Source organism: Sturnus vulgaris, unplaced genomic scaffold (genome assembly GCF_052056855.1).
Source record: "Sturnus vulgaris isolate bStuVul1 unplaced genomic scaffold, bStuVul1.hap1 Scaffold_85, whole genome shotgun sequence".
Lineage (NCBI taxonomy): Eukaryota > Metazoa > Chordata > Aves > Passeriformes > Sturnidae > Sturnus > Sturnus vulgaris.
Window position 1 is genome coordinate 1,523,695 of NW_028276736.1, and position 26,004 is coordinate 1,549,698.

At 51.4% G+C, this 26,004-nt stretch overlaps 1 protein-coding gene across 2 annotated transcripts in view; it reads right to left on the reverse strand.

Annotated features, from left to right (window-relative positions):
- LOC148217360 (olfactory receptor 14A16-like) overlaps positions 1-17,932 on the reverse strand; it is a 470,135-nt gene extending 452,203 nt beyond the window's left edge. The window contains exons 1-2 of one of the 2 annotated variants that reach the window (XM_088158721.1): positions 17,612-17,932; positions 15,201-16,402 (exon numbers count right to left, since the gene is read on the reverse strand). In XM_088158721.1, the coding sequence (XP_088014847.1) occupies positions 15,453-16,379 (927 nt within the window). In that variant the 5' untranslated portion in view covers positions 16,380-16,402; positions 17,612-17,932 and the 3' untranslated portion in view covers positions 15,201-15,452. Of the gene's footprint in view, positions 1-15,200; positions 16,403-17,611 lie in introns of those variants that run through there. The other variant, XM_088158720.1, reaches the window with a different exon arrangement.
- Positions 17,933-26,004: the final 8,072 nt, after the last annotated feature.

Consider the following 26,004-nt stretch of genomic DNA (forward strand, 5'->3'; position numbering starts at 1 on the left):
TGCCTGTGGGCAGAGGTGGAAGGAAGAGACTCCCAGCACAGCAGCACAGCCAGGGACAATGGCCCTGGCTCTTCCCACATCTGCTCTTCCCAACTCCACCCTCTCCTTGCCAGCCCTTCTGTGGCTGTGAGGCCGCAGTGCTCTGGCAGCTTGGTCACTGTCCTGCTGCGTGTCCGTGCTGTGCCCACAGGCAGGGACAGGCCATGGGCACTGCTGGGACACAGCTGGGCTCCAGCACAGCAGCTCCATCAGCAAAGGGCATCTCCTGAGGGCAGGGCAGGAGGGCTTTGCTCTCCTCCAGAGCTGCTGTCAGCAATGTGCTGCAGGAATGCCCTGGCCAAGCAAAGCCCAGTGCCTGGGGCAGAGGGGCAGTGTGCAGGGGGCACACAGCAGTGTCCTGGCACAGCCAGAGCTCCTGGGATGGACCTGAGGGAGCAGCAGGGCAGGGCCTGGGCTGTGTCTTTGTTCTGGGCACAGCCTGGGAAGGTGCCCCAGGGCAATTGTCCCACACCAGTCCCTGCAATCACCACACCCAGCACTGGCCTCTCCCCCAGCTGCACAAGGTTGTTTGTCCCTGCATGGAGGGACACCAAGTGACCAGGCCAGCAGGCCATGTTTGGTGTGTCCTGAGGAGATTTCAGCAGTGCATCGTGTGTATGTGGGGAGATGAACCCGAGTGAGCACAAACACCATCATCAGCACTCGGGGGTGGCACAGTTCTGGTGGCACAAACAGTGCCTTGAGGCCACTACACTCTGGAAAAACACCTGAATTCATTACTGGGCTGTGGTAAGGATTGCATAGAAAGAAACATTCTGGCAGAGATGTTCCAGGAAAAAATATTCAGGCAGCTAAGGACTGCATAGAGAGACAATTGGAATGGTAGGTTTTTGGGAAGAAATCAGAGCTGCCTTCCTTCTGAACTACCCTGAGGACCTGGACAGGGTTGTACTGTGCTCTGGGCACTGACCAGGAGCTGAGGGATGTGGAAAAGGCTTTTGGTGTCAGGGATGTTGACAAGGCTGGGCAGTGTCACTGTGAGACCTCTCTCAAACCCCTTAGAAAGGCCAGAGCCATCCCAGAGGGTCCTGGGCACTTGGGAAGGGCAGACATGGAACCAGTCTGCAAACAGGGCAGGGAGGGGCACTGGGACAGTTACAGACTGGTCAGGCTCAGCAGGGAAGGGCACGTGGCAAATCCTCCTGCAGCCATTCCAGGCACTGGCAGCACAGGGAAGGGATTGCAAAACCACTGTGGGAGGGAAAAGAAGGGGATGTTGTGCGCCCAGACTTTAGCCAGGCCTGGGACATGGTCTGCTGTGCTCTCCTCAGAGCCAGACTGGAGAGAGCTGGGCTGCAGGAGAGGAACATGGGGTGGGTGGGAATTTGGCTGAACAATGAGGGTCAAATGTCATCCATGGCACAGAGTCCTCTTGGCAGCCACTCACTGGTGACATCCCTCAGTGAGCAGACCCTGTGGAACATTTCTATTATCTCTACAATGGCATGAAATGCACTTTCAATTCCTTTGTGGATGCTGCCAAGTTGCAGGGAGTCTATGACCAAACTCAATCATTTAATGGTGACTGCAAAATGTAATTTGGCAAAATGACTGAGTTGGGTAAATTTCTCTTGCTGTCAGGGGCAATCAAGCCACAAGAGAAGGCAGAACAAACTTATGCATCAGAAGAAAAACAGTTCAATAGGGAAAAATAAACAACCCCCCCCCCCCCCAAAAAAAAAAAAACCAACAAAAAAGCAAGGCCCACCAACAACAACAAAAAAAACCACAAACAACCCAACCAACCAACCAACCAACCACAAAATTCAGAGGTCACAAACAGAAGTAAAGAAAATCCACAGGAAATCTCCTAGCAGCAGAAAATATTTAACCACCTTGTGGCAGGAAAGGATTCTGTATGTGTAGGTGCTGTTTTAATAAAAATTTATCTTAAAAAAGAAACTAATCCTCTATGCCCCTTGCCCCTCTCTTCTCTCCGGTTACTGCTGATCATGGTGTGACTTGGAATGGAACATCCCTTGGGTCAGTCCAGCCCAGCTGTCCCATCTCTGTTCCCTCAGGAACACTTGCCCACCCCAAGCCCATGGCTTGGAAGGGGTTGCAGACACGCCTCATGTGGGGTGTGCACTGTGACAAGGGCAGGGAGAACAGAACAACATTTACACTTATCAGGGAAAGTAGAACAGAACAGCCTTGGAAATACAGATAAAGGATGTAAGTCCCACATACAGAAGTCACACAAAACGCAAACATGATGCCAGTTCAGCTCTGCAAGGCTGACAAAGCAGAAATTATGCAAAACAAGGAAATTGCCATCATTCAAAAGCAGGGATCGAGGAACAGCCACCTAAAACATTGTATGTCAAAGACAGACTCCAAGGAACCATGTAAGGATTTTTGATAAGGGGTGCAATTATGTCAAATAAAGTGAAAGGAAATGGGGATAACTCATGAATAGATAATCAGTGTGTGTGATAAAAACTGTTCATTCGATGCTCAGTGCACTTGAATGGATGAAGGATCCCCTGAGTGACCAGCATGATGTAATAAATAATACCTGTTTTCAAATACTCAAAACTGTGTTTAGAAGTTTCTATCCTGTGGGATTCAGTATCAGTGGTGTCCCTGACACCATTATGCCCCTTGCACAGTTTCCCAATGGCCCCTTGGTTCCATGAGGCCCTGCTGGATAACAATGGACCCTTGGTTCCATTTGGGTCTGTACTGTCAAAATGGCCTCCTTGGTTCTGCACTGCCACAATGCTCTCCTTGGTTCCACGAGGCTTCAGTGTGTCACAACAGCCCCTTGGTTCCATGAACTGCCATGGTGTCACCACGCTCTCTTGGATCTGCAGCATCATAATGGACAATTGGTTACAAGCACCCCTACAGTGTCACAATGAATATTTGGTTCATGAGGCCCCACAGTGTCACCATGGCCCCTTGGTTCCACGAGGCCTCTCTGTAGGACAATGGCCCCTCAGTTCCATGAGGTTTTGTACTGTCAATGCTCTCCTTGGTTCCTCAGTGTGAAAATGGCTGTATGGTTCCATAAGTTTCCTCAGTGTCACAGTGGTCTCCTTGGTTCCATGGGGCTCTGCAATGTCACAATGTCCCATTGTTCCCATGAGCTTCTGTCCCATCAACCATGTCCTTTGTTCAAATGAAGCCCTGCAATGTCACGATGGCCTCTTGGTTCCATGAGGCTCCATAGCCTAACATGGTTGCCTTGATTCCAAGAGGTTCTGCTGTGTCACTCTGGACTCTTGGTTCCATGAGGTTCTGTGGTATCACCATGGTGCCCCTGGATCCGCAGTATCACTATGGACCATTGGTCCCATGTGGCCCTGCTGTGTCTCAGTGGCTCCTTGGTGCCATGAAGCCCCACTGTATAAAAATGGAATCTTGGTCCCATGAGGTTCTGGACTGTCAGAATGGTCTTCTTGGTTCTGGACTGTAACAATGGACCCTTGGTTCCACGAGATTCCATGATGTCAAAATTATCTCCTTGGTTCCATGAGGCCGTGGAGTGTCACAATGGACCCTTGGTTCCATGAGGTTCCATAGTGTCACCATGGTCTCTTGGGATCCACATTGTCACAATGGACAATTGGTTCCATGGGACCAGGCTTTGTCACAATAAACTCTTAGTCCATGAGTTTCTGGAGTGTCACAATGGTCTCCCTGGTTCAACGAGGCCCTGGAGTGTCACAATGGACCTTGGGTTCCATGAACTGCCATAGTGTCACAATGGTCTCCTTGTTTATGCAGTGTCATAGTGGACCCTCAGTTCCATAAGGTTCCTAAATGTCACTGGTGTCCTTTGTTCCATGTGGCTCTGCTGTGTCACCACAGCCCCTTGGTTCCATGAGTTTCTGTGCTGTCAACAATGGTTCCTTTGTTCCAATGAGGCACCGCTATGTCACACTGGACCCTGGGTTCCATGAAGATCTTCAGTGTCACAATGGCCCCTTGGATCCATGAGGTCACATAGTGTCACCATGGCCACCTGGGATCTGCATTGTCACAATGGAACATTGGTTCCATGTGATATTGCTGTGTCACCATGGTCTGCTGGGTTCCATGATTGCCCTCAGTGTCACAATGGAGCCTTGTTTCTGTGAGGCTCTGAACTGTCACAATTGTCTCATTGGTTCCATGAGCCCCCTGTGTCACAATGGGCTCCTTGGTTCCATGAGGATACAAAAGCTTTGCATAAACATTGAGCAGCACCTGCTTAACACACCTGGGAACATCTGTCTGCATTCAAAAGAGGGGTTAAAGGTGAGAATGGCACCAGCAGCAGATTCCATTTGCAACAGAGACTCAGGGAAGGGACAGAGAATTCATCTGAAAGACTCAGAAAATTCTGCTTCCAGAGATAATTTCTGCTCACGCTGGCCCCTGTAGGAAGATGACATCATTCCAGGCAGCCTGTACTGAGCATGTGGTTCCTCAGTGGGGTTTGTTGTTTAGGAAAGCTGCTCAGAATTTTCCATTCTTTCCTCACAAACAGAAAAACTTCTCCTGGGCCTGTGTGCAGGCAGAGCCCTGAGGAGAGCAGGTGGGACATGGTGCAATGGACAGGGACACCCAGCTGCAGAGCTGAGGGGACAAGGTTCTGCTGCAGGACACAGGGATGTCAGTCCCAGGTGGGCAATGTCAGACATGGGGAGGCTGGGGGTGAGGAGCAGGTTGTCCAAACAGGGGCAACCTGCAAGGGGCTCATTCTTCTGTGTGCCCACACCTCCTAAGGAAACAATCAGCATCAAGGTCACTTGGGAAAGGCTTCTAATCAGCTATTCTCTGAACTCTAATTTAAAACAAAATACTCACTTGATTAAAGAAAAAAGTTATGAGGCTCACTTTGAAATCTTCCTCCTTAACAAAACTCCAAACTGACTCCAATCAGCTGCACAAGCCCTGAAGTAAGACAAAGAGATCCTGAAGGCTTTATTTATTTTAATCAGCCTCACAGTGGATTTGGGGCTGAGTCCAGGACCCTCAGGCACTGAGAGAAGGTTGAAGAAGCTGCTCCAGGAGTCAGAAGCAAAACTCCAAGTCCCTTGGAGCATCAGTGGCCCCACTGAGGGCAGGGAGTGCCAAAGGCTCCCCAGGGAGTGGTGAGAGCAGATCCTTGAGGGCAGGATTGCAGGAGCCCGAGGCTGTGAGCAGGGAACTGCAATGCTGAGCAAGGCCTGGGCTGGCTGGAGGAAGCAGAAAGGCCAAGGCCTGAGCCCAGGCCTGGCCCAGCAGGGCCTATCCCTCACAGGTGGCTCGGGGCTGCTCCTGGGGCAGTGGGATGGCAGGGGCAGCAAGGACAAATGTCATCAAGCTGTGTGGCACTCCAGATGCTCATGGAACCAAGGGCCAGTGTGACACAGCAGGGCCTGATGGAAACAAGAGGCCATGGTGAGCCTGCAGGGCTGTAACACCCCAGAACACTGAAATGCTGGGGGTGACCAAAGGTTCCTTTACTTGAGTTTGGTGCACAGGAGAAACCCCAATCAGATATTTTCTAGATGTCAAAAATACATAATATTTTACTTTTAAACTATAAAAAATCAATGAACTTTGGAAAAGGATTTAATACAAAATCCTAGTCAACATAAAACAATTATCATAGCTAGAACTTCATTAAATTTGCCTATTTAATCTAGAAACCTTTAAACACATTGTTGAGGTACCCTAAACTCTTCCATATAAAGAGCATTAGAAGGAGAGGAAAGAGAGACACAGAAAGACAGAAGCTCTATAGACAGACACGCGCATGGCTCCCAGCTCCTAGGGTTCCAGTGTGGGTGAGACACAGACCCCAGGAGAAGGCAGGGTATGGACCATGGGCTGAGCGCCTGCTCCGTGTTTTAAGCCCCTGGGCCTTCGTGGGCCTCCCCCAGGTGGGACTTGTGATTGCTGGGGCAATCAGAGCCTGGGTCAGCACCACCCCACTGTGTGACTGATTGACAGCTCATCCCCAGGGGTCTGGGACATTGCTCTCATCCAGCCTCTGACAGCGACCATGGTGACACTGCAGAACCTCATGGAACCAAGGGTCAGTGTCACGATCCGCTGTTAATACAGGTGAGATTCGTGAGAGTTTGTTTTTGATCTCAAAGGTGCAAAAGACAACGTCAGGGGACAAGTCAGTTTGCTCAAAGCAGAAATGCACTTTTATTGAGTGCCAACAACTCTGTTTTGCGATCCCAGGAGAGTTAAAGGAAACAAAGTAAAGAGAGAGAGAGAAAGAGGGGGATAGGGAATAGCTACTGAGAGATGAGATGGATGTCCTCGTGGTCTGGCCCAACAGACTCCGGTGTCCTCGTGGTCCCAGCCAATAGACTCATCTTCTGTGGGGAGATCTCAAAGGCTTCTCCAGAGGGTCGCTTTCTTATAGTCCTTTTCCAAAGCGAGTGGAGTCTGGCCAAGAGCTGGGAGATTTATGGGCCATTGTGAGGTGCTCGAGACAGAACATGCAGTGGTGCTCCGAGAAGCAGCTGTAGGTGCAGTACCTGTTCAAAGGCTCTGTACTGTGGACAGCACAGCAAGCACAGAGCACCAGCAAACAGTCCCTTGGCCAGCATCCACCTCGGCCAGGCCAGAACTCCTGTCCAGAAGCGGGTGGGGGCCCTTGGGACAGCCTCTATCCTCGCGACAGGCGTGAGGCAAATGAGGGAAACTCCGGACCAACTCTTACAGGAGCCTTTGCTCCCCATTTTTCTCTTCTGTCACAATGGTCTCCAGCACTCTATGAGGCTGCAACATGAAACATGAAACAATGGATATTTGCTTCCATGTGATTCCACGGTGTCACAATGGTCTCCTGGCTTCCATGAGTCCCTGCTGTGTTTACGACTGACACTTGGTTCCCCAAGATTCCATGGCATCACTGTGCTCTCCTGTGGTTCATGAGGCTGTGCTGTGTCACAATGGACACTTGCTTCCTCCAAGGCTGGAGAAGTCCCAGTCCACTGGGTTTCCATCAGGCCACTCTTTGTAACAATGGGTCCTTGGTTCCATGAGAGTCCACTGTGCCACAATGGTCTCCTGGGTGCCATGAGGATGTTCTTTGTCACAGTGGAGCCTTGCTTGCACGAGCCTTGGCAATGACCCAGTGGCACATGGGTGCTATCAGGCCTTGCTGTGTCACAGTGGACACTTGCTTCCATGAGATTCCATTGTTTCACAGTGCTCTTCCAGATCTCATGAGGCCTTGTTCTGCCACCGTGGAGTCTTGTTTCTACTAGGCCTGGCAATATTTCCATGGCTCTTGTGTTCCATGTGGCCCCTCTCTGTCACAATTGACCCTTGGTTCCATTGCATCACAACGCTCCCTATGTTTCTATGACCTGCTCTGTGTCTCAATGGACACTGGATTCCACAAGAGCTGGCAGTGTCCCAGTGGCACCTGTCTCCTATTCAGTCCCACTTTGTCAAAATAAAGCCTTGGTTCCATGAGATTCCACTATATTACTCTGTTCTCCTTAGTTTCCTGAGCATCTGATGTGTTCACAACTGACCCTTGGTTCCTTGAGATTCTACTGCCTCCTTGGTTTCATAAAGCCCACATTTGTCACAACAGTTCCAGGATATTCAATTGCATCACAATGGTCTCCACCACTCTATAAGGCTGCACTGTGAAACAGTGGACACTTGTTTCCATGAGATTCCATTGGGTAACAATGTTCTCCTGTGTTCCATTAGGCCTGACTCTGTCACAATGGACACTTGCTTGCATGAGCCTTGGAAATGTCCCATTGGTACCTGGGTTCCATCAGGCCCTGCTGTCTTGAAAATTTACCTGTTGTTCCAGAACATTCCATTGCCTCACAATGGTCTCCTTGGTTCCATGAGGCCCCTCTGTGTCACAATGCAGCCTTGGTTTCTTGAGATTTCCTTGTGTCACAATCGTTTCCTGTGCTCCATTATGCTCCATTAGTGTCACACTGGACACTTGGTTCCATGAGCAGTGGCAGTGTCCCAGTGGCACCTGTGTTCCATGACACCCTGCTGTTTTAAAACTTCCAGTTTGTTCCATGAGATTCCATGGAGTCACAATGGTCACTTGGGTTCCATGAGGCCCTGCTGTTCTGACAATTGACACTTGGCTCCATCAGATTCCATTGCCCCACAATATTCTCCTGGGTTCCAAGAGGCCCCATTTTTTGTGACTTGATCTGTCTCAATGGACTTTAGGTTCCATGAGGTTCATTGGTGTCACCGTGGTCTCCTTGGTTCCAGGAGCCATCACAATGTCACAACAGAGCCTTGGTTCCATGAGGTTCCTGCAGCAGGACTTCCCCTATGGCCCAGCAGAGCTCATCTCTTCTGTCCATCAGCTGGGCCATCACTCAGGGCATCTTTCCCCTCTCAGGAATTGCTGAGATAACCCAGGCCCCACATCTGTCCTGTCCTGAGTTCTCTCTGGTGCCAGGGAGGTGGAATTCCCAGCTGACCATGAACATCTGGCCTTGCGAGCAGCCTGAAGGGAGATGAGCCTTGAATTTCTGAGTGACACACACTTCACTTTACAAACTATAAAAGCTACACAGAACTTTCACCAAGCAGAAATCTTCTGCATAGTCCCTGCAAACAGATAGGGCTTCTCTCCCAAGTCTGGATGCATCTTTGTGGTTCCTTTTCTGGGAGCTGAGTGAAAGGGCTCCATGTGTACTCCCTCATCAGTTTGGTGCTAAGTTACATTGACTCCTGATCTCTGCTATTCCTTCACTAGCTGTAATATAGGGAACTTTATTGTGCACGGTGTTTGTATCTACCTGGGCTTCTTCTGTTTATCCTGTGCAGTAAGTATTCCATTTAAAGTGTCTTGTCTGTTAATCTTGAGACCATTCAGTAAATAATTTATTTTATAATAGACCTCATCAGCCATTCTAAAAAACTTGTCAGTAAGTGCAATTTGGGGTGCAGGTCGCCTGAAACAGAGTTACTGCCAGAAACCTGAGCATAAGACAAGACTTGTCTAAGCTTTCACTCCATTCAAAACATATTTCAATTAAAGACAAAAAGAGAGAATATCTTTTTTTCTTATTTTTATTTTCTTTTTTATACACTGATATCAGCAATCTCTAGCTGATATTGATCCCCAGCCCCTCCTAATGCAGTCTGACCAGAGATGAAAATCAAGACCCTTTATGGCTGACAATCATTCACACTCTGTCCCTACCCCCACCCCACCATTTCCCCCATCCAAGCCCTGGCACTCAGAGCAGCCTTGTGCAAATCTGAGCTCCCTCCCCTCCAGGCTGTGCCTGCAGCTTTCAGCTCCTTGGCACCAACTCCCACCTGCTTTCCTTGGAGAAGGAGCTGCCCGAGACACAGAGGGATGTTCATTTCTTGTCAGCAAAAACCCAAGGTAGGCACAGCTCCATAAAAAACAGAAGTCCAGGCCAAGGAGTGCTGGGCAATGGAGTCACATCCAGGGGTGTCCCCAGGGCTCAGGATTGGGGCCAGGGCAGTGAAATCTCTTTCTTGCTGATCTGGACGAGGCCATGGAGGGCACCCTGAGTCAGTGTCCAGGTGAGGCCAAGCTGGGTGGGAGTGTGGCTGTGCTGCAGGGCAGGAAGCTCTGCAGAGGGATCTGGACAGGCTGGAGCCATGGGCCCAGGACAATTGGATGAGGTTCAGCAAGGCCAAGGGCTGGCTCCTGCCCTGGGCTCACAACCACCCCAAATCCCTGGCTCTGCCCTGCCCCTGATCCCCACAGCCTGTCCTGTTTCCTTCATCCCTGCATTGCCAGGGACTCTGTGGGACAAGGGAGCTCTGCTGTGGGGATGGAGGGAGGTGCAAGTGCCAGCACTGCAGTGGGAACCACAACTCATCAGGTTTGTGTCCTTTGGGGGTCAGCAACTGGTGAGACTCAGAGGCACAGAAGGTTTCTCTTCTTGGCCAACATAAAAAAAAGTACCAATGATAAAATTCAATAAACTTCAAAATTCTTTCCTCATCTCTGTGCAATGTCAAAGCAGTATCTGATGTATCCACCATGAACAAGGTATTTCCATACAGGAACAGTTTTAGACACAGACATTAGAAAGGGTGATTCTGTGATGTAGACACAATTAAGATGTTGACTAATGTTGAATGACCAGAGAACAATGGGAGGAGGAAATCTGGGAGCAATGGCAAGGCCATAGGAGCTGGCAAGGCCAGCTGGTCTAGGGACATGGCCATTTAAACAGGAGAGGTGGAAACACCCAAATGAAGAGGGACATGAAATAATAGACAGTATATTGGTAACACAGGTACAGGAGAAGATCAGTATTTCTTGTCCTGCCATCAGTACACATCCAGGAAATTTCTCTTCTCTTCTGGTGGGAAATTTTGACATTTCTTAAAGTACTCAAATACCCCAGCTAATGAGATGTGCTCGTGCACCTTGCAAGCTGCAGGTCCCCTAAAGCCCCAGAGGGCTCCTGTCCCAGAAACATCTGCTCCAGCCCATTCCAAAATCGGGAACAGCATCGTCCTGGGATCATCAGGGAGCTGAGGTTGGAAGGGACCTCAGCAAGTCTGCAGTCAAACCTGTCAGAAACTGGGTCAGACCAAGTGGTTCAAGCCTTGATTTGGTGTGGATTGGAAATTCCCAAAGCCAGGGATGGGGCAGCATCTCAGAACCTGTCTGAGCCCATGGCAACAAAGGTTTTCCACATGTCCTGTCTGATCTCCCCTCATTCCCCTTCCACCCATTGACTTTTGTCCCCTCCAGCCCCCCCACCCAGTGCAGAGCCTGGCTCTGTGTTCTCCATCAGCTCCTGGGTGGCTCTGCCAGGCTGGCATGAGGAGCCCCTCAGCCTTCCCTGCTCCAGGCTGGACAAGCCCAGCTCCCTCAGCCTCTCCTCACAGCCAAAGGGCTCCAGCCCCACCTTGGAGGCCCTTCCCTCACCCTGCTCCAGCTGCCAGACATCTTTCCTGCCCTGGGCAACCCAAACCAGGCCCCAGTGACCTGGATAATCCACGGCCTTGATGTCCTGGTCACACAGCCCTGGCCCCTTGTCCCCGTGTCAGGCTCTGGGGTTGATTTGTGGAACATCCTTGGGGGAGGCTGTGGCTCCAGGTGGAGCAGGGGGATCCCGGGGGACAGGGGACCCTGCTGGGCATGAACAGCATTGGACTTGTCTGGGGCAACTGTGAGGGGGGCTGGGGCAGAGTGACCAACCCAGTGACCTCACACAGCCCTGCTGTGATGTCACAAAGCAGCCCAGTGATGTCACAGCCTGCTCTGTGATGTCATTGTCTGCTCTATGCCATACCTGCTCAGTGACCTCACATAGCCCACTCTGTGATGTCATAGCCCACTCTATGATCTCATGTTACCAGATGATAAATTGCCCACACAAGTGAGCTGACACAATCCTTATTCTCCAGAACCCTTGGCCTCTGGAAACTGCACAATGCCTGTTGTATAAGAAGGGGAACTGGAAGTTTGTAGCTGTTTGGGCTTTGGGGTTTGGGCCCCGAGCTGCCACAACGTGCCCGGATAAGATGTCCCACAAAGAACAGCCTTTCCTGGTGTCTCAGGCAGATTTCAGCCACGAGGTAGGAGGATGCAAGCAATGCCTGGAGTCCAGGCCTTCAGCCCATGTTGTGATTTGAGCCTTGCTTCCAAAGTACCTTTGGCCAGCAGAGGAAGGAGACCGAGGAAGCTGCAGGGAGATTCCACAGACACTTTATTTCTTCCACGAAGGGGTCCCAGGCAGCAATTCAAAGGACAAGGTACTACCGGGGGCTTTTGTAGGGTCAGGGTGTCTTGAAAACAGACCAATTATTTAGGGGATTGTAAAACGGACCAACTACTTAGGGATTTTAGGAAATAGGGACCAATTGCTAAGGGGATTGAAAATGGACCAATTATATCACAGGGAGATAAAGTGAGGTTTGCAAAGGGGGGAAATATTTCCAGTATTAGTCATTCTAAGTAAGCAATTTCTTATCTAAGGGATAACTTTCCAAGGAGGCTCTGTTAGGGTTTCTGCTCCTTCCACAGAAGTTCACCAGCTTCAATGTCCTGCCAACTCAGCCGGGCCAACTGGAACATTGTGGTCCACGACCACCAGGGACCACCACAGAGACACCCAGGACAGAAGAACCCATGGGTAAAGAGGTGTTGGGAGTTGTTTTTTCCTTCCCTCTCTGCCTGTGGAATTTTTTCCCACTGATATGCTAAGGAGCACTGCTGGCTAGGTCCTTGAGACTTAGAGATGGGGGAGGGAGAGACTCCCTGGTTTCTTTAGGAGTTTCTCTTGGAGGGCAGGGGTGGAGGGGGGGGAACAGTGCGAGATGAGAAGAGGGTCAAGGAGGGTGGGGGGCTGTTGTTGGCACTCGCTTGCTTTGGCTATTGGAGGAGGAAGGCCACTGGAAAATCTCACCCTGCCATCCCAACGCCAGGAGCTGCCTCTTCTGGTGTTGGACCCCACACCCCTGCTAGGACGCTCTCCTGCTTCAGTTTGCTATCTCCAAGCATCCTGTTGGGGCACTGGGACCAATAGTGCTCCAAGGATTCGTGAGCACAGCCTCTCCTCCACCCTTCCCATCTGGGACACGGCCACCATCACCCCAGTGCCCCTGCAGCTGTGCAGGATCTGCCCCTGTCCACCAGGAACCTGCCAGAGCTCACTGCCAACTGGGAGGGTAACTGCACCAGAGGGGAAAAGCCCCCAGAGCCAAGAGAACAGAGAACTGTTACTGGGTTCCTGTTCTGTTTGTTGTTAATTTCATAGTTGTTGTTTTATTTTGCCTTGTTATATATATATTAGTAAAGAACTGTTATTCCTATCCCCATATCTTTGCCTGACAGCCCCTTCATTTCAAAATGATACTAATTCAGAGGGAGGGATTTACTTTCTCCATTTCAAGGGAAGGCCCTGCTTTCCCTAGTAGACAGCTGTCTTTCAAACCAGGACAGGGCGGTCAGTGGGAGGTGATCAGTGGCTGTGGTCAGTGGCAGTGTGGGCATTGGTGTCTGGGCAGTGGGTGTGGTCAGTGAAGGGGTGGTAAGTTGGTGTGGTCAGTGGCATGTGATCAGTCAGGGTACGGCCAGTTCGGTGCTCAGTCACTTTGTTCAGTTGAGTGGTCAGTGGATTGTGGTCAGGAGTGGGCAGTGGGTGTGGTCAGTGGGAGAATTCAGTGGGTTGTGGTCCGTGGGTGTGGTCAGTTGTGATATGATCAGTTGTGATATAATCAGCAATGGTCAGTTGCGTGGTCACTTGGTGTGGTCAGTGGGTGGGGCATTGGGTGTGGTCAGTGGGGTGTGGTCAATGGGTGTGGCCATATCGAGTGGTCAGTGGGTTTGATCAGTGGGTGTGGTCACTTGGGTGGTCAGTTGGATGTGGCCAGTGGGGTGTGGGCATTGGTGTCTTCACAGTGGGTGTGGTCAGGGGGGTGTGGTCACTGACTGTGGTGAGTGGGTGTGGTCAGGTAATGTCAGGGAAGGTGTCAGTGGGAAGGTGTCAGTGGGAAGGTGTCAGTGGAAGTGGTCAGGTGGTCATTGGGGTGTAGTCAGTGGAGGTGGTCTGTGAGTGTGGTCAGTGGGATGTGGTCAGTGGGTGTGGTCAATGGTTGTGGTAAGTGAATGTGGTTGATGCAGGTGGTCAGTGGGGGTGTGGTGAGGGTTTGTGGTCAGTGGATGGGGTCAGTTGGGTTTTAATTGGAGTGTGGTCAGTGGTTGTAGTCAGAGATTGTGGTCATTGGGGAATGGCCAATTGGTGAGGTTAGTGAGGGTGGTCAGTGCATGTGGTCATTGGGGTGGTCAGTGCATGGGTCAGACTTCATGATTTCCAAGGTCTTTTCCAGCCTGGCTGATTCTGTGATTCTCTGAAACCAGCCCTGGAGCAGTTGCAGGATGAGCCCTGGGCCTCCTCTTCACAAGGTCCAGCAGCCCAGGTCCCTCAGCTTCTCCACACAGCCCCAAAGCCCATCCTGTCAGTCCTGCAGAGCCTCTCCAGCCCCTCCTCATTGCCCACAACAGGGAGCCCCACACCCAGACACAGCAGCCCAGATGTGCCCCCCTGGCCTGTGGTGCCTCTGGCAAGGGAGCAGCACGAGGAACTGCAGGACCCTGCAGACAATTCCTGAAGCACTTGGAGGATGATCCTGCTCCCCAAGGGATGTTCCCATGGTGCCAACTCAGGAACTGAAATGGGGAGTGGGGCCAGAGAGGAAAGGGCAAACAGGGATGTGCTGTTTGCAAGGGAGGGACAGGGATGGGCAAGAGGAAGAAATCTTGAGAAGGTAAGAGGAAAGAAAGCAAAGGTGAAGCCAAGGAAATGCTCAGGGCAGTTTGGTGGTGGCTGCCAGGCAGTCCAGGCTCTGAGAAATAACATCTGCAGTGGGACAGGATACTGACAGCTGATGGGAACAAACTTTCTGGCTGACTTCAGAAGCCACGACAAAGCTGAGTGGTTTCCCTGCCGTCTCCCAGCCATTGCTGACCCCAGGGGCTGATGGCATTTGTGCTCACTCAGCTCCATGTCCCCACAGCAGCACCATGGGGGTGCTGAGCCTGCTGTGTGCAATGCAAACAGGGGCTCCTGAGCCAGTGCTGCCGTGTGTGTGCCTGCAAGGATGCGGCTCCTGTGTGAGCTGGGGGAGAGGCCAGGGCTGCAGAGGGGGGATGTTGTTGGCAGGTGCATGAGGACGCTCTGGGACGCTGCCCTGGGGTGTCCAGCGCACTGGGGATGGATCAGCCCCTGCTCTGCTGCTCCTTGCCAGGGTGTCCCCCTTGCAGGGAGCTTGCAGAGCACCAGCCATGCTGTTTGCCCCCAGCCTGCCCACGGCCAGCCTGGGGCTGCTCCCGGGGCTTTTCTGTGCTCAGCATTGGGCTGGCCAAGTGTTGTGGAGAGAGCCTGGCCAAGGAGCCTGGAGCCCCCAGGCCCTGGCCTGAGGCGTCAGCGCTGCCCCAGCAGTGCCCATGGCCTGTCCCTGCTGCAGCCCCGGCACTGCCACCCCCAGGGCTGTGCCCGGCCCCGAGAGCACTCAGGCCCTGCAGCAACACGAGGGCCAGGAGGGCAGCGGGGCAGTGGCACGGGAGCAGCACTGGCAACACCAAGTGCTGCTGCTGCTGGGCACAGCTGCTGTGCCAGCACTGATCTGCCCCAGCTCTGCTCACAGACATTGCTGCTGCAGCTCCAGAGAAGGGAACAAAAAGGCAGAGATCTGGTAAAAACTCTGCTGGGAGATCATTTATTTCATTTAAAGATATTGAGAACGCAGCTCCTCATCAACACAGTCTCTGCATCACATAAATGTTGGACAGAAACAAAATGAGCAAGTGCACAAAAAATAGCATTTCTTAGGGGGCAATATTAAAAACCTAAATCAAAGGAAATAAAAGAACAAAGCAAAATCCAAACCAACAAGTATCATCAAAGATGACTTTTATTACAAATGATTTGCAGAAATTGGACAGCAGTTTACTTTCAGTGAAAATGTCCAGTGATCAGTGTCCACAATGCAGCCTTGAGCTCCTGGTTCCTCAGGCTGTAAACGAGGGGGTTCAGGGTTGGAGGCACCACCGAGTACAGAACTGACAGGGTCATATCCAGGGATGGAGAGGAGATGGAGGGGGGCTTCAGGCAAGCAAATATGGCAGTGCTGAGGAACAAAGAGACCACAGCCATATGTGGGAGGCAGGTGGAAAAGGCTTTGTGCCGTCCCTGTTCAGAGGGGATCCTCAGAACAGCCCTGATAATCTGGACATAGGAGAAAACCATGAACACAAAACAGCCAAAATAAAAAAAAGCACTAACTACAAGAAACCTAACTTCCCTGAGGTAGGATTTAGAGCAGGAGAGCTTGAGGATCTGGGGAACTTCACAGAAGAATCCCCCCAGGGCATTTCCATGGCACAGGGGCAGGGAAAATGTATTGGCTGTGTGCAGAAGAGAGTAGAGAAAGCCACTGGCCCAGGCAGCTGCTGCCATGTGGGCACAAGCTCTGCTGCCCAGGAGGGTCCCGTAGTGCAGGGGTTTGCAGATGGACACGTAGCGGTCGTAGCACATGATGGTCAGGAGAAAATATTCTGCTGACATGAAGAACATATAAAAAAAGAGCTGAGCAGCACATCCAGCATAGGAGATGTTTCTGGTGTCCCAGAGGGAATTGTGCATGGCTTTGGGGACAGTGGTGCAGATGGAGCCCAGGTCGCTGAGGGCCAGGTTGAGCAGGAAGAAGAACATGGGGGTGTGCAGGTGGTGGCCGCAGGCTACGGCGCTGATGATGAGGCCGTTGGCCAGGAGGGCAGCCAGGGAGATGGCCAGGAAGAGGCAGAAGTGCAGGAGCTGCAGCTGCCGCGTGTCTGCCAATGGCAGCAGGAGGAAGTGGCTGATGGAGCTGCTGTTGGACATTTCTGCACTCTGGGCATCATGGACTGTTGAATAAAAAAAAAATACATTGACAAACTGAGATAGGTTTCCTCCAGTCAATCATGTGCAATTAAATTACAAATCCTCTCAAAACTGCTTCTCTTCCTGTGGGGGAACTTCATTAAAAATTTCATTTTTAAATTCAAATTTTTACTGCTCCTGAGTTCCTGCCTCATCTTCAGCATTCCTTTCAGCCAGAACACTGAGGATCTCAGAGAGAAAACTGGGCTCCCTGTGTCCCAGTGCAGTCGGTCCTGCTGGTCTCACACAGCTGCACCTTGCTTATCACTGCCCCCCCTCTAATTCAGGGTCATCACATTTTAAACGTTCTGGAAAAATTAAGTTAACTTTTTGAAAACTCCATTTTAAAAGTCAGTGTCTTTAAACCCTTGTCTCTTTTTCTACACATCTGAGGAGGGAGGTCCTCCAGAGTTGGTTTGGCTCTCTGCTGCCTGGAGTTCTGCCGACTGGGAGTTGTTTCTCTCTATCCAAGCCTTGTCCCCTTCCAGTGCTGCCAGAGCCCAGCCCAGCCCTGGGGGCTCAGCTCTGCCCTGCACACCCCTCCCAGCACAGGGCACTGCCCAGGGCCATCTCCCTGCCAGCAGGGCCTTAAGGGCAGCTCACACAAACTGAGATGCTGCAAGCCAAGGTGCTGCTGCTGCTGTCTGGAGGCACAGGAGGGTGAGGCGGCACTTTGTGAAGGAGATGGGAGGCAGATGTGCTGATGCCCAGGGGGACAGTGCAGGAGTGTCAGTGACACAGACACACCTGACAGCCCCTTTGCCTTGCCTTGAGGAGAAAGCTGAGAGCAGCCCTGGCCATGCAGCACCATCTCCACAGCAGGAGGAATCTGCCCTGATGGGGGTGGCTCCTTGCACCTCCAACTTCTCCCCACAGCCCATGGGGAGCTGCCAGGCAGGCTGAGAGCTGTCCCTGGCAGGTGGCACATGGGCTGGGCTGGCCAAGAGCCCTGAGGGCTGCAGGAGCTGCTCTGCAGGACAGCCCTGGGCAGCCCTGGCTGCAGCCCCAGCTTCAGCCCCTGCAGCCGTCCCTGGCAGCAGGAGCCGTCCTGCCCTGTCCCTCTGACGGTGCCCAGGGCAGCCCCCTCTGCAGCACATCCTCCCCAAACCAGAAATAGCAGCAGAACCATCCTTACATTCATGTCAGTGCTTTCATGGATCAGCTTTAGGAGATCCCTGCAGCCAGAGACTTACTGGGTCAGAAGAGGTGAAGATTTCTCCATGAATAAACTCAGAATTGTCCTTGCAGTTGCTTTAAGCCTCTGTCTGGTTCACTCCTCTCAGGTACATGCAGGCAGTGCCCTCAGCCCCAGTGGGCTGGGAAAGGAGCTGCTCCTCAGTAGCAATGTCTTTTTGAAACTCTCCTTCGCTGCCAGGAGCCCAGCCCAGCTCAGCAGCACAGACACAGCACAAGAATTTTATTTAATCTCTCGGGGCTTTGGTTCTGTTTACATCATAATCATTCCCTGAGAGAGTGTTCCAAACCTTCTCAAGAACTCAAATTAAAATGCTGTAGTTTCTCGAAATTTTAAGGGGTCCCACTGAGGGACACAACTGAGAAAATGTCCCCAGGTTCCAGTTAGAACAGGAAATTCGAGGCAGAGATGACAGGTGAGGACAAAGAAATGTCAAGTCTTTCCCTTTTGACAGCAATTCTTTTAGTAGTTTATAGAATCATGCCCCCAATTATCTACTTTAATTAGTCCCTTGAGAGCTTTGTATTAACACTCAGTGGGGCTCATTAATACTTTGAGATACTCAAGGTTTGGGTTTTGCTTTTGCCTTGGAGTCTCTGAGAGCTTTGTGCAATCATGGCCTCCAATTATCTGCTTTAATTAGTCCCTTGAGAGCTTTTGTGTGTAACAACACTCACTGGGGCTCATTAACACTGCAAGGCACTCGGGGTTAATTTAAGTTCTACTTTTTGACACTGAGTCTCTGAGAGGTTTGTGTAGTGATGGCCTCCAATTATCTGCTTTAATGAGTCCTTTGAGAGGCTTTGTCATTAATGATACTCAGTGGGGCTCATTAATACTTGAAGGTACTCAGTTTTTTTAAGGTACTGGGTGTTTCCCTTTTGACACCAACTCTTTCAGTAGTTTATGCAGTGATGCCCCCAATTACTGCTTTAACAAGTCCCTTGAGAGATTTGTACTTACACTCACTGAGGCTTATTAATACTTCAAAGAACTTTAGTTTTTTAAGGTACTTTCCTTTTTCCTTTCTTTTCTCAGTCTCTGAGACATTTTTGGGCAATCTTGGCCTCCCATTCTCTCCTCCAAAGAGAGTCCATGAGGCGCCTCTGTAGGGGATGGACCTCAGTAGGACCCATTAATGCTTTGAGACACTTTGGGTTTTTCTTCTGACTTGGACTCTTGCAAAGGTTTGTGCAATCTCCTCTCAGGCCCTGAGGTTCAAGGGCTCAGCACCAAATGCACCACGGGGCTGATTGGGATCAAGCAAGTCCTGACAAACCATGGCTCTGCCTTGATTTCCCTAGGGTCAAGAACATATCCAGCCATTAGTTACACTGAGTATTTTGGCTACTTTGATATTTACATGTTCATCACAATTTTCATGACTAATCCTTGGTAAAACTAGAGGTGTTTCTGGCAAACAAAGATTCTGGCTACCTATCAAGATATAATTTACAGACTTCAGTAGCACTTTAGTGACACGGCTCTTCATTCTTTTTCCTCAGTCTCATTTGGGTTAGGAACAATAATTCTGTTGTCCACGGAGCTGATGCTTTTTTAATTCCAGAATAATGTCCCCAAGGTCCTTTGCTGTTCAGCTCTACTGTGCTGTCTGTGGCTGACAAGGCTTGGTGGGGTCCTTTCCCCTCTGGCTGGAGAGGTGCCAGGTCCCAGTCCCTGAGGGCACCCAGGCTCCTGGCTGGAATTTGTGTGGAATTCCACATCCTCAGTGTCACATCAGCCTTCACATGGAGCCCCGTGGATCATTTTCCAAAGAGGTGTTGGGGCAAACAGGGAGATTTGGTCTGGCAGGATCTGTAAAACAATATCCCATAACATCCACTTGTTCTGGCACACAACACTTGGCTGCAGGGACACATTCCCATTGTTCTCACCCAGGTTTCAGGAGTCAAACAGTGTTGTCTTTGCCCAGAGCTGTTCCTTCAGCTGGCCTGGGAGGGCCATTGGGCCTCTGCACCCACACTCTGGCTCCATTATTAGGACTGGTGCATCCAAACCCTTTATCTCCATCAACAGCAGTGATTTGAGCTGGATGTCCTTTTCTCACAGTTGTTTTAAAAACTGCAATATCAATAATTGTGATACCCTTCACAACTGAATATGGGGTTGAATAATCCAATTGTTCACTTCTGTTTAGCAGAATTACTTTAATTTCTCTTTGATAATCTGCACCAATTCCTCCTCCCATGACATGAACAATTTCAAGGCCAAGACTGAGTGAGCAATCATCAAACCAAAGTGTCCTGGAGGAATCTGAATCGCTGTTCCAGTATTGATAACTCTCATTTGCTCCTGATTTATCCTAATTAATTCCTATGCATGAAGGCCCAGCCCTGCAGCCTCTGGGGTGGCCCTGTCAGGGGCCATCACACCCAGAATAATTTCCCAGGCAGTCACAGTGTCACTGTCCTTGGCTGTATTTGCAAACTGGGTGCAGCCATGCACATCCAGGGGGTTCCCATTTCCCAGTGGGGCCATTGTTAAGGGTATGGAGCACATCTGGGAGATGGGATTTTCATTGTGACACGTTCCCATCTCCTATTTTTTTTCAACTGCTCTTTTAACAATCTCTTTCATCTGTTCCCTCAATTCTGTAGCCTGTAGGTAGTCTGGTATATGAAAAACCCAGCAGTCTTCTTTTCTGTATTTTTCAAAGGAACAGACAAAGCATTGCACATCCTAGTGTCAGCAAACCCTGTAAAAACTGCCAATTTCATCCTTTCCTCTTTCATTCATTGTACACAATCTCACAGTTTACCAGTGATATTTATGTCCTGGCCAATCATTTTCAGTAGGGTATTTAGTGTTACATCCCTGAGCAGTCAAAGCTAAACAATTAGTATTTGCACCACTATTTTACAATGTCATTATACATATGTGAAGGTATATACATAAAGTTTATATTATATTTTATTTTATATATATATAATAATTTATTATATTATTACTCTTTCTTTTGCACAAATGAATCCAAGTTAAGATTAAAAACCTTTTTTGTTGCTACATGCAGGAGCATTTTGACAGCAATCATTCCCTCTGTTGGTGCTTCTTCTGGGATGTTGTTAGCAAAATTCATCCTCATCTTCCCAAACACACAAGTTCTTTTCATTTTTCCATATTTTAATACATCCAGTGGTTCGGCTTCTTTCAGCTGCCTTCCCCATTGCTCACACAGTGCTCCAACCTCAGCCCACTGCAGAGCCAGCAAACTCTAGGGAAGGTTTTCCCTATACCTGGGAATTCCAGACAAGACTGATTCCTTACATTTACATTTAAAAAGCAACATTTTGTGGTGATCTGGCCAGACTACACCAGCTTTGTTTTAGCAGTGGGCAGGGGCAGCAGCAGAGACACAGACACAAGTTCAGCAATCAGTGTCATTTACTGCAGTTCAAAGCAGCAAAGAATCACAAAAGGAGAAGCTCAGCAATGCAGCCAACCATCAGCACCAAAGATTGCCTGCAGGGATTAAGAGACAGCACCAGTCACCCTCAGACTTTGCCATCAGCCAGGTGCACACATCAGCTGGGGAAGCTGTCACAGCCAAGGACTGCAGAGCCACTCCTGGACACTGGGAATTCCTGCAGGTGCCTCCAGCCACAGGTGAGGCTTCCAACCCCGCTGTGAGAGGGCCCAGCTCTGACAGTGCTGAATAAACAAACTGACAGCACTTCTAGTGCAGGAACAGCTGCTTTCATTCTCCTCTTGGGCTCCTCCCAAAGCCTGGCCAGGGCTCAAGGAGGAACCAAGGGAGCTGACTTTGACCATACAGCCCCAAACAAGGCCAGATGTCAGATTTCATGGCCTTGTCTGGTTTCTAAATGCACAAAGGTCAATCCATGTTTCATTAATGAGTGGATACATCTATCACAGCACTAATGACCATGTATATTTGCTAATACAAGGATAACCTTTGGTTGGAAGGTTCATCCAGAGGTCACCTTGGGCTCAGGGCCTGTTGTCCAGGCCTTGGCACTTCAGGGACTGGGTTTAGTGCTGGGCTTGACAGTGCTGGCTGAACAGCTGGACTCCATGTGCTCAGAGGTCTTTTCCAACACAAAGGATTCTGTAATTCCAGGATTCCATCTGCTGCATTCAGTTAGGTCCATGTTGGCAGCATTACTTTGGTCAAAAGTTCCCTCTTGGTCAGCTCTTGTGGCCTAAGGCTTCAGCTCCTTTAGCTCCTGGTGCTGAGCTGCTCATGCTGAACGAGATGGCTCAGGGAGAAGAATACAGTTCATCCAATTCCTGCTGGGACACTGAGAGGGGAGGCTGTGGAAACAGGAGCATTGTTTGCTGTGCTCTCCTCCCTGCCCTTCACACCTTTCAGCACTTTGAAGCAGCCAAGAGCTTTCTCCAAGGGTGCAGTGAAGCAGCTGCTCCTGCTCCCAGCTCTGGCTCTTCCCACTCTCTGACCTTGACTGGTTTTGTCCCTCTTGCTGTGCCCTCTGTTCCCCCTGTGCTCGGTGGCTGCTGCCCAGGACTGTGGCACTGGCACAGATCAGGGGCTCCAGCCCCTCCTTTCTGTGCCCTTGGAGCTGCCTGCTCACAGCAGCCTTTTCCATCTGGAAGCTCCACACGGACAGGGAGTCCCCACCTCTGTTCCCTGCACAACCTCCAGGAGCCCAGGGCTGCCATCTCCAGTCCCTGCTGGCCCTGGGGGCTCCCAGGTGGCCCAGGCTGCTGTGACACCACTGCCCACGGGAGGGAAGAGTGGCAGGGGCTGTGCTGAAACTCAGGTCCATGTGCTGCTGCTGCTGCTGCTGCTGCTGCTGCTGTGGGGGTCATTTGTCCAGCCCTGCCCCAGAGTCAGGGATCAGATCCAGGCCCTGCTGCTGCTCCCTCGGGATCAGCCACAATTTGGGGGTTGCTGTCAGTGCCAGCAGAGGCGGTGGCTGCAGCAGTGGGTGCTGACAGTGCCCCAAGCCCCGGGGCCAGAGGGGTCCCTGCGCTGGGGGCTGGGAGGGAGCTGCCCCTTGTTCTCCCTCTGCCCCACACAGAGCTGGGCTGGGCACAAGTGGGGCAGCACAGCAAACAGGAGCCTGTGAGTCTCTGCCAGCCCTGTCTGCTCAGAGTTTGGCCCTTGCAGCTCCAGGTGGACAAAGGCAGCTGCTCCTGGTCCCTCTGTGTGTCCCCGTGCTCTGCAGTGCTGCTCCATCAGTCTGTGCCCAGCAATGGGGAAAAGCCTCAGCCCTGCAGGGCCAGGAGCTGCCGGGCTCTGCCTGAGCAGCTCAGCCAGCGGGAAGGAGCTGCTCCTCATGGGAACCAGGAGCAAAGGACACTCCTTTTTTATGGCATGTTTTCTGTTTAAAGGAAAAGAAAAACGATAAAGAAAAGAAAAAAACCTCTATAAAATGTGAAAGATAAAAACACCCAAGTGTGCAGTGAAAAATTTTCTGGTTTAACTTTGAATTAAGAGGTAACCGATCTTTTGAAATAGAAAACTCAGTTATTTACTTTGTAATGAGGTGATGGCATTGATGTATGTTACTGGCCTCAATAACCTTTTAAATAAAGATTTTGGGGTTTGTTTCCAATATTATTTTAAATTGTGGTAAAACTGGTGGGAAGCAAGAAGAAATTCCTTTATGCCCTGCCAGCTCCAAGCAGGACTGGGAATCTCAATTCTGTCACAGCCCAAATCCTTTAGAAGATGCCCTTCTTTCTCACTGTGAATGAGCTGCACATTACCTTTGAAATTATCAGGGTTTTTTTAAAGAAAGTCTCACTTATGGCTTTTTGCTTGGTTTGGAAGTGCAGAAGGGCAATTCTCCATCCCTCAGCTCCAGACTGCACTGCCTTAGGAGCACGGCCCACTCGACAGGTTTTGTCCACTCGGGCCACTTCTAGAGGAAAAAGAAAGTGCAATTGCACAATTCCAGCCAAGAAGGAATGAAGAGTGGGACCAACAAAACATCCCGTGGAGATGCAGGTGTTCAGCTGGGACTGTGGAGAGTTTGGGCTCTTGCCAACTGGATGTGTGTCCCTAACTGCAATGTCTTGGCCTGCAGGAGAGTCTCCCTCACCTGCAGAAGCACAAAGCTCAGGTGCTGTGCTCGGAATGGGTTTGTCTGATGCAAAGCTGTCAGAGCCATGTGAGGGCAGAGCGGGCCCAGCCGTGCCCAGGGCTGAGCCCAGCAGAGCCCTGGCAGAGCCCAGAGCAGCCTCAGCATCTGCAGAGCCCGGCTGCAAGGAGAGAAACCAGAAACCGCCCGTCAGCTGAAGGCTCCTGTCCCCCTTGTCCCAGCTCCCGCCGTGCCCAGGCCATGCTGGCCGTGCCCAGAGCGGTGCCCAAAGCTGCCCATCATTGCTGCCTTGGGCACAGAGCAGGAGGGCAGGACTGTGCCCAGCCTGCAGCCAGCCATGGCACATCCAGCCCCTCAGAAACTGCCCAGAGCCAAAAAGCAGCTTGGCAGCCACTGAAGAATTCATTGCATCTGCCCCAGCAAAGGGGGGAACCTTTGGTGCCCGGCCAGGCCACGCTGTGCCCAGATCTGGGAGCATCCCCCTGGCTGTGGACTCACCCACAAATTGGGTGTGGATCTGTGCAGAAGGTGCCAGAATCCAACTCCATCATCTTCAGCTGGCCAGGTTGAGAAAGAGATTGTCATCATTGAGGTTGTCCTTGGTGTCTCCAGCAGCAGCCCCACCTGGTACAGCTTCTCCAGGGGCTCCTTCTCCTTCCCTGGGGGCCAGACCAGGCTGTCAGTGTTCTGCCCAGGGCCCCAGCCATCAATGAACCAGACAAGCAAACCCAGGGTGGATGGTGGCCCCCAGTGCTTGCCACACCAGGTCTCCAGCTCAGCTCCAGCCCAAGAGCTGCGTGTTCCCTTCTCATGATCCCTGCCCAGAGCTACAGCAGGACAAAACCAGTCTGGTTTGCTTTGCCACTGATTGCCAAGGGATGTGTGCAGCTGTTACCTGCCAGGCTCCTGGATCCAACTGTGCCCATGGATCTCTCCCATCTTCTAGGGCAGATGAACACTCTGCAGCCAAGGATCACAGAAAAGATCTTCTAAGGACAGTCTGTCCAAGGGTTGCATGGACAAACACCTCTTAATAACATCTTGGCACTCTGAAGACAGAAACCAGAAATCACCAGTCAGTTGGAGAAGTTGTCCCCCCGTTCCTTTGCCCAGGCCATGCTGGGTGTGTCCAGGATTGTGCCTAAACTTCCCCATGGATTCTCTGTTTGGAGGAGAGCAGGAGAGCAGGACATGTGCCACCTCCTCAGCAGCTGCCAGAGCAGGATGCTCATGAGCCTGCTGCTGTCTCCCAGCACTGGTATTCCCCCCTGCCCAGAGATGAGGATCCACCTTGAGAGAGCCCTCGTGGGAACAGGATCCATCCCCAGATGATCTCCTGGCCCCTCCTGAACGGCTGCTTCCCCATGACCAGGTGGTACAGCAGGAGGCCCAGGGACCAGATCGTTGCTGCCTCGCCATGGTAGCGTTGGTGGTGGATCCACTCTGGTGGGCTGTAGGACAGGGCTCCTATGGAATCCAGACGGAGTTCATCAGGGGGATGCTGCTGCTCCCAGAGCCTGCTCCCAACATCCCTGGGCATGTGGGGGCTGCCCCAGTGGCACAGGGTGTGACCCACTGCCCTCTCGCCAGCACCTGGGACTTGTGTACAAACTCGGGGTTGGAAAAGAATCCACTGGTGCTGGAAGAGGGCAGCAGAAGCCCCAGGGAAGCACAACCATGACATACAAAAGAAAACCCCACCCAGAGGTGGAGAAAACCCACTCTTCTCCCCACCTGCATGGCCCCCAAAATAAGCCAAGGCAAACAAGCAGAGCAGAGCAGTTCAAGCCTTTCCTTGCCTGCACACCAAACCGGCTGGGGCATGAGGTCTGACCCCCCTCTCTGCTGTCCCCATAGGGTTTTTGTCAGCCTGGCTGCCTCAGCTCCAGCCGCAGCTCAAGGCAGAGTGGGTGATGAAAGCTGTCAGCAGGGCTGGGAGCTGGCACCCCTCACACCCACACCCAAATTAATTTGGCTCAAGCATTGATCCCATCCCGGCTGCAATAGGGGGAAGCCCCGGTGCTATACCCAGGCTGGGCCATGAGATGCCCAGGAGCATCCCCTGGGAGGGCTCATCTGAAAACTGCGTGTAGGCTGTGTCCTGGAGGAAGGTGCCACAGCCAAAGTCGATCAGTTTCAGCTCCCCAGTGGCCAGGTCGAGCAGGATGTTCTCTGCTTTGATGTCCCTGAGCAGGACCCTGCAGCTGGAGCAGTGCACAGCCTCCAGCACCTGCTGGAACAGCTCCTGCACCTCCTGCTCCAGCAGCAATCTCCGCTCTGCCTGCAAACCCGAGAGGTCCTGGCACCGCTCCGGACGCTCCAGCACCAACAAGAAGCTGTTGGG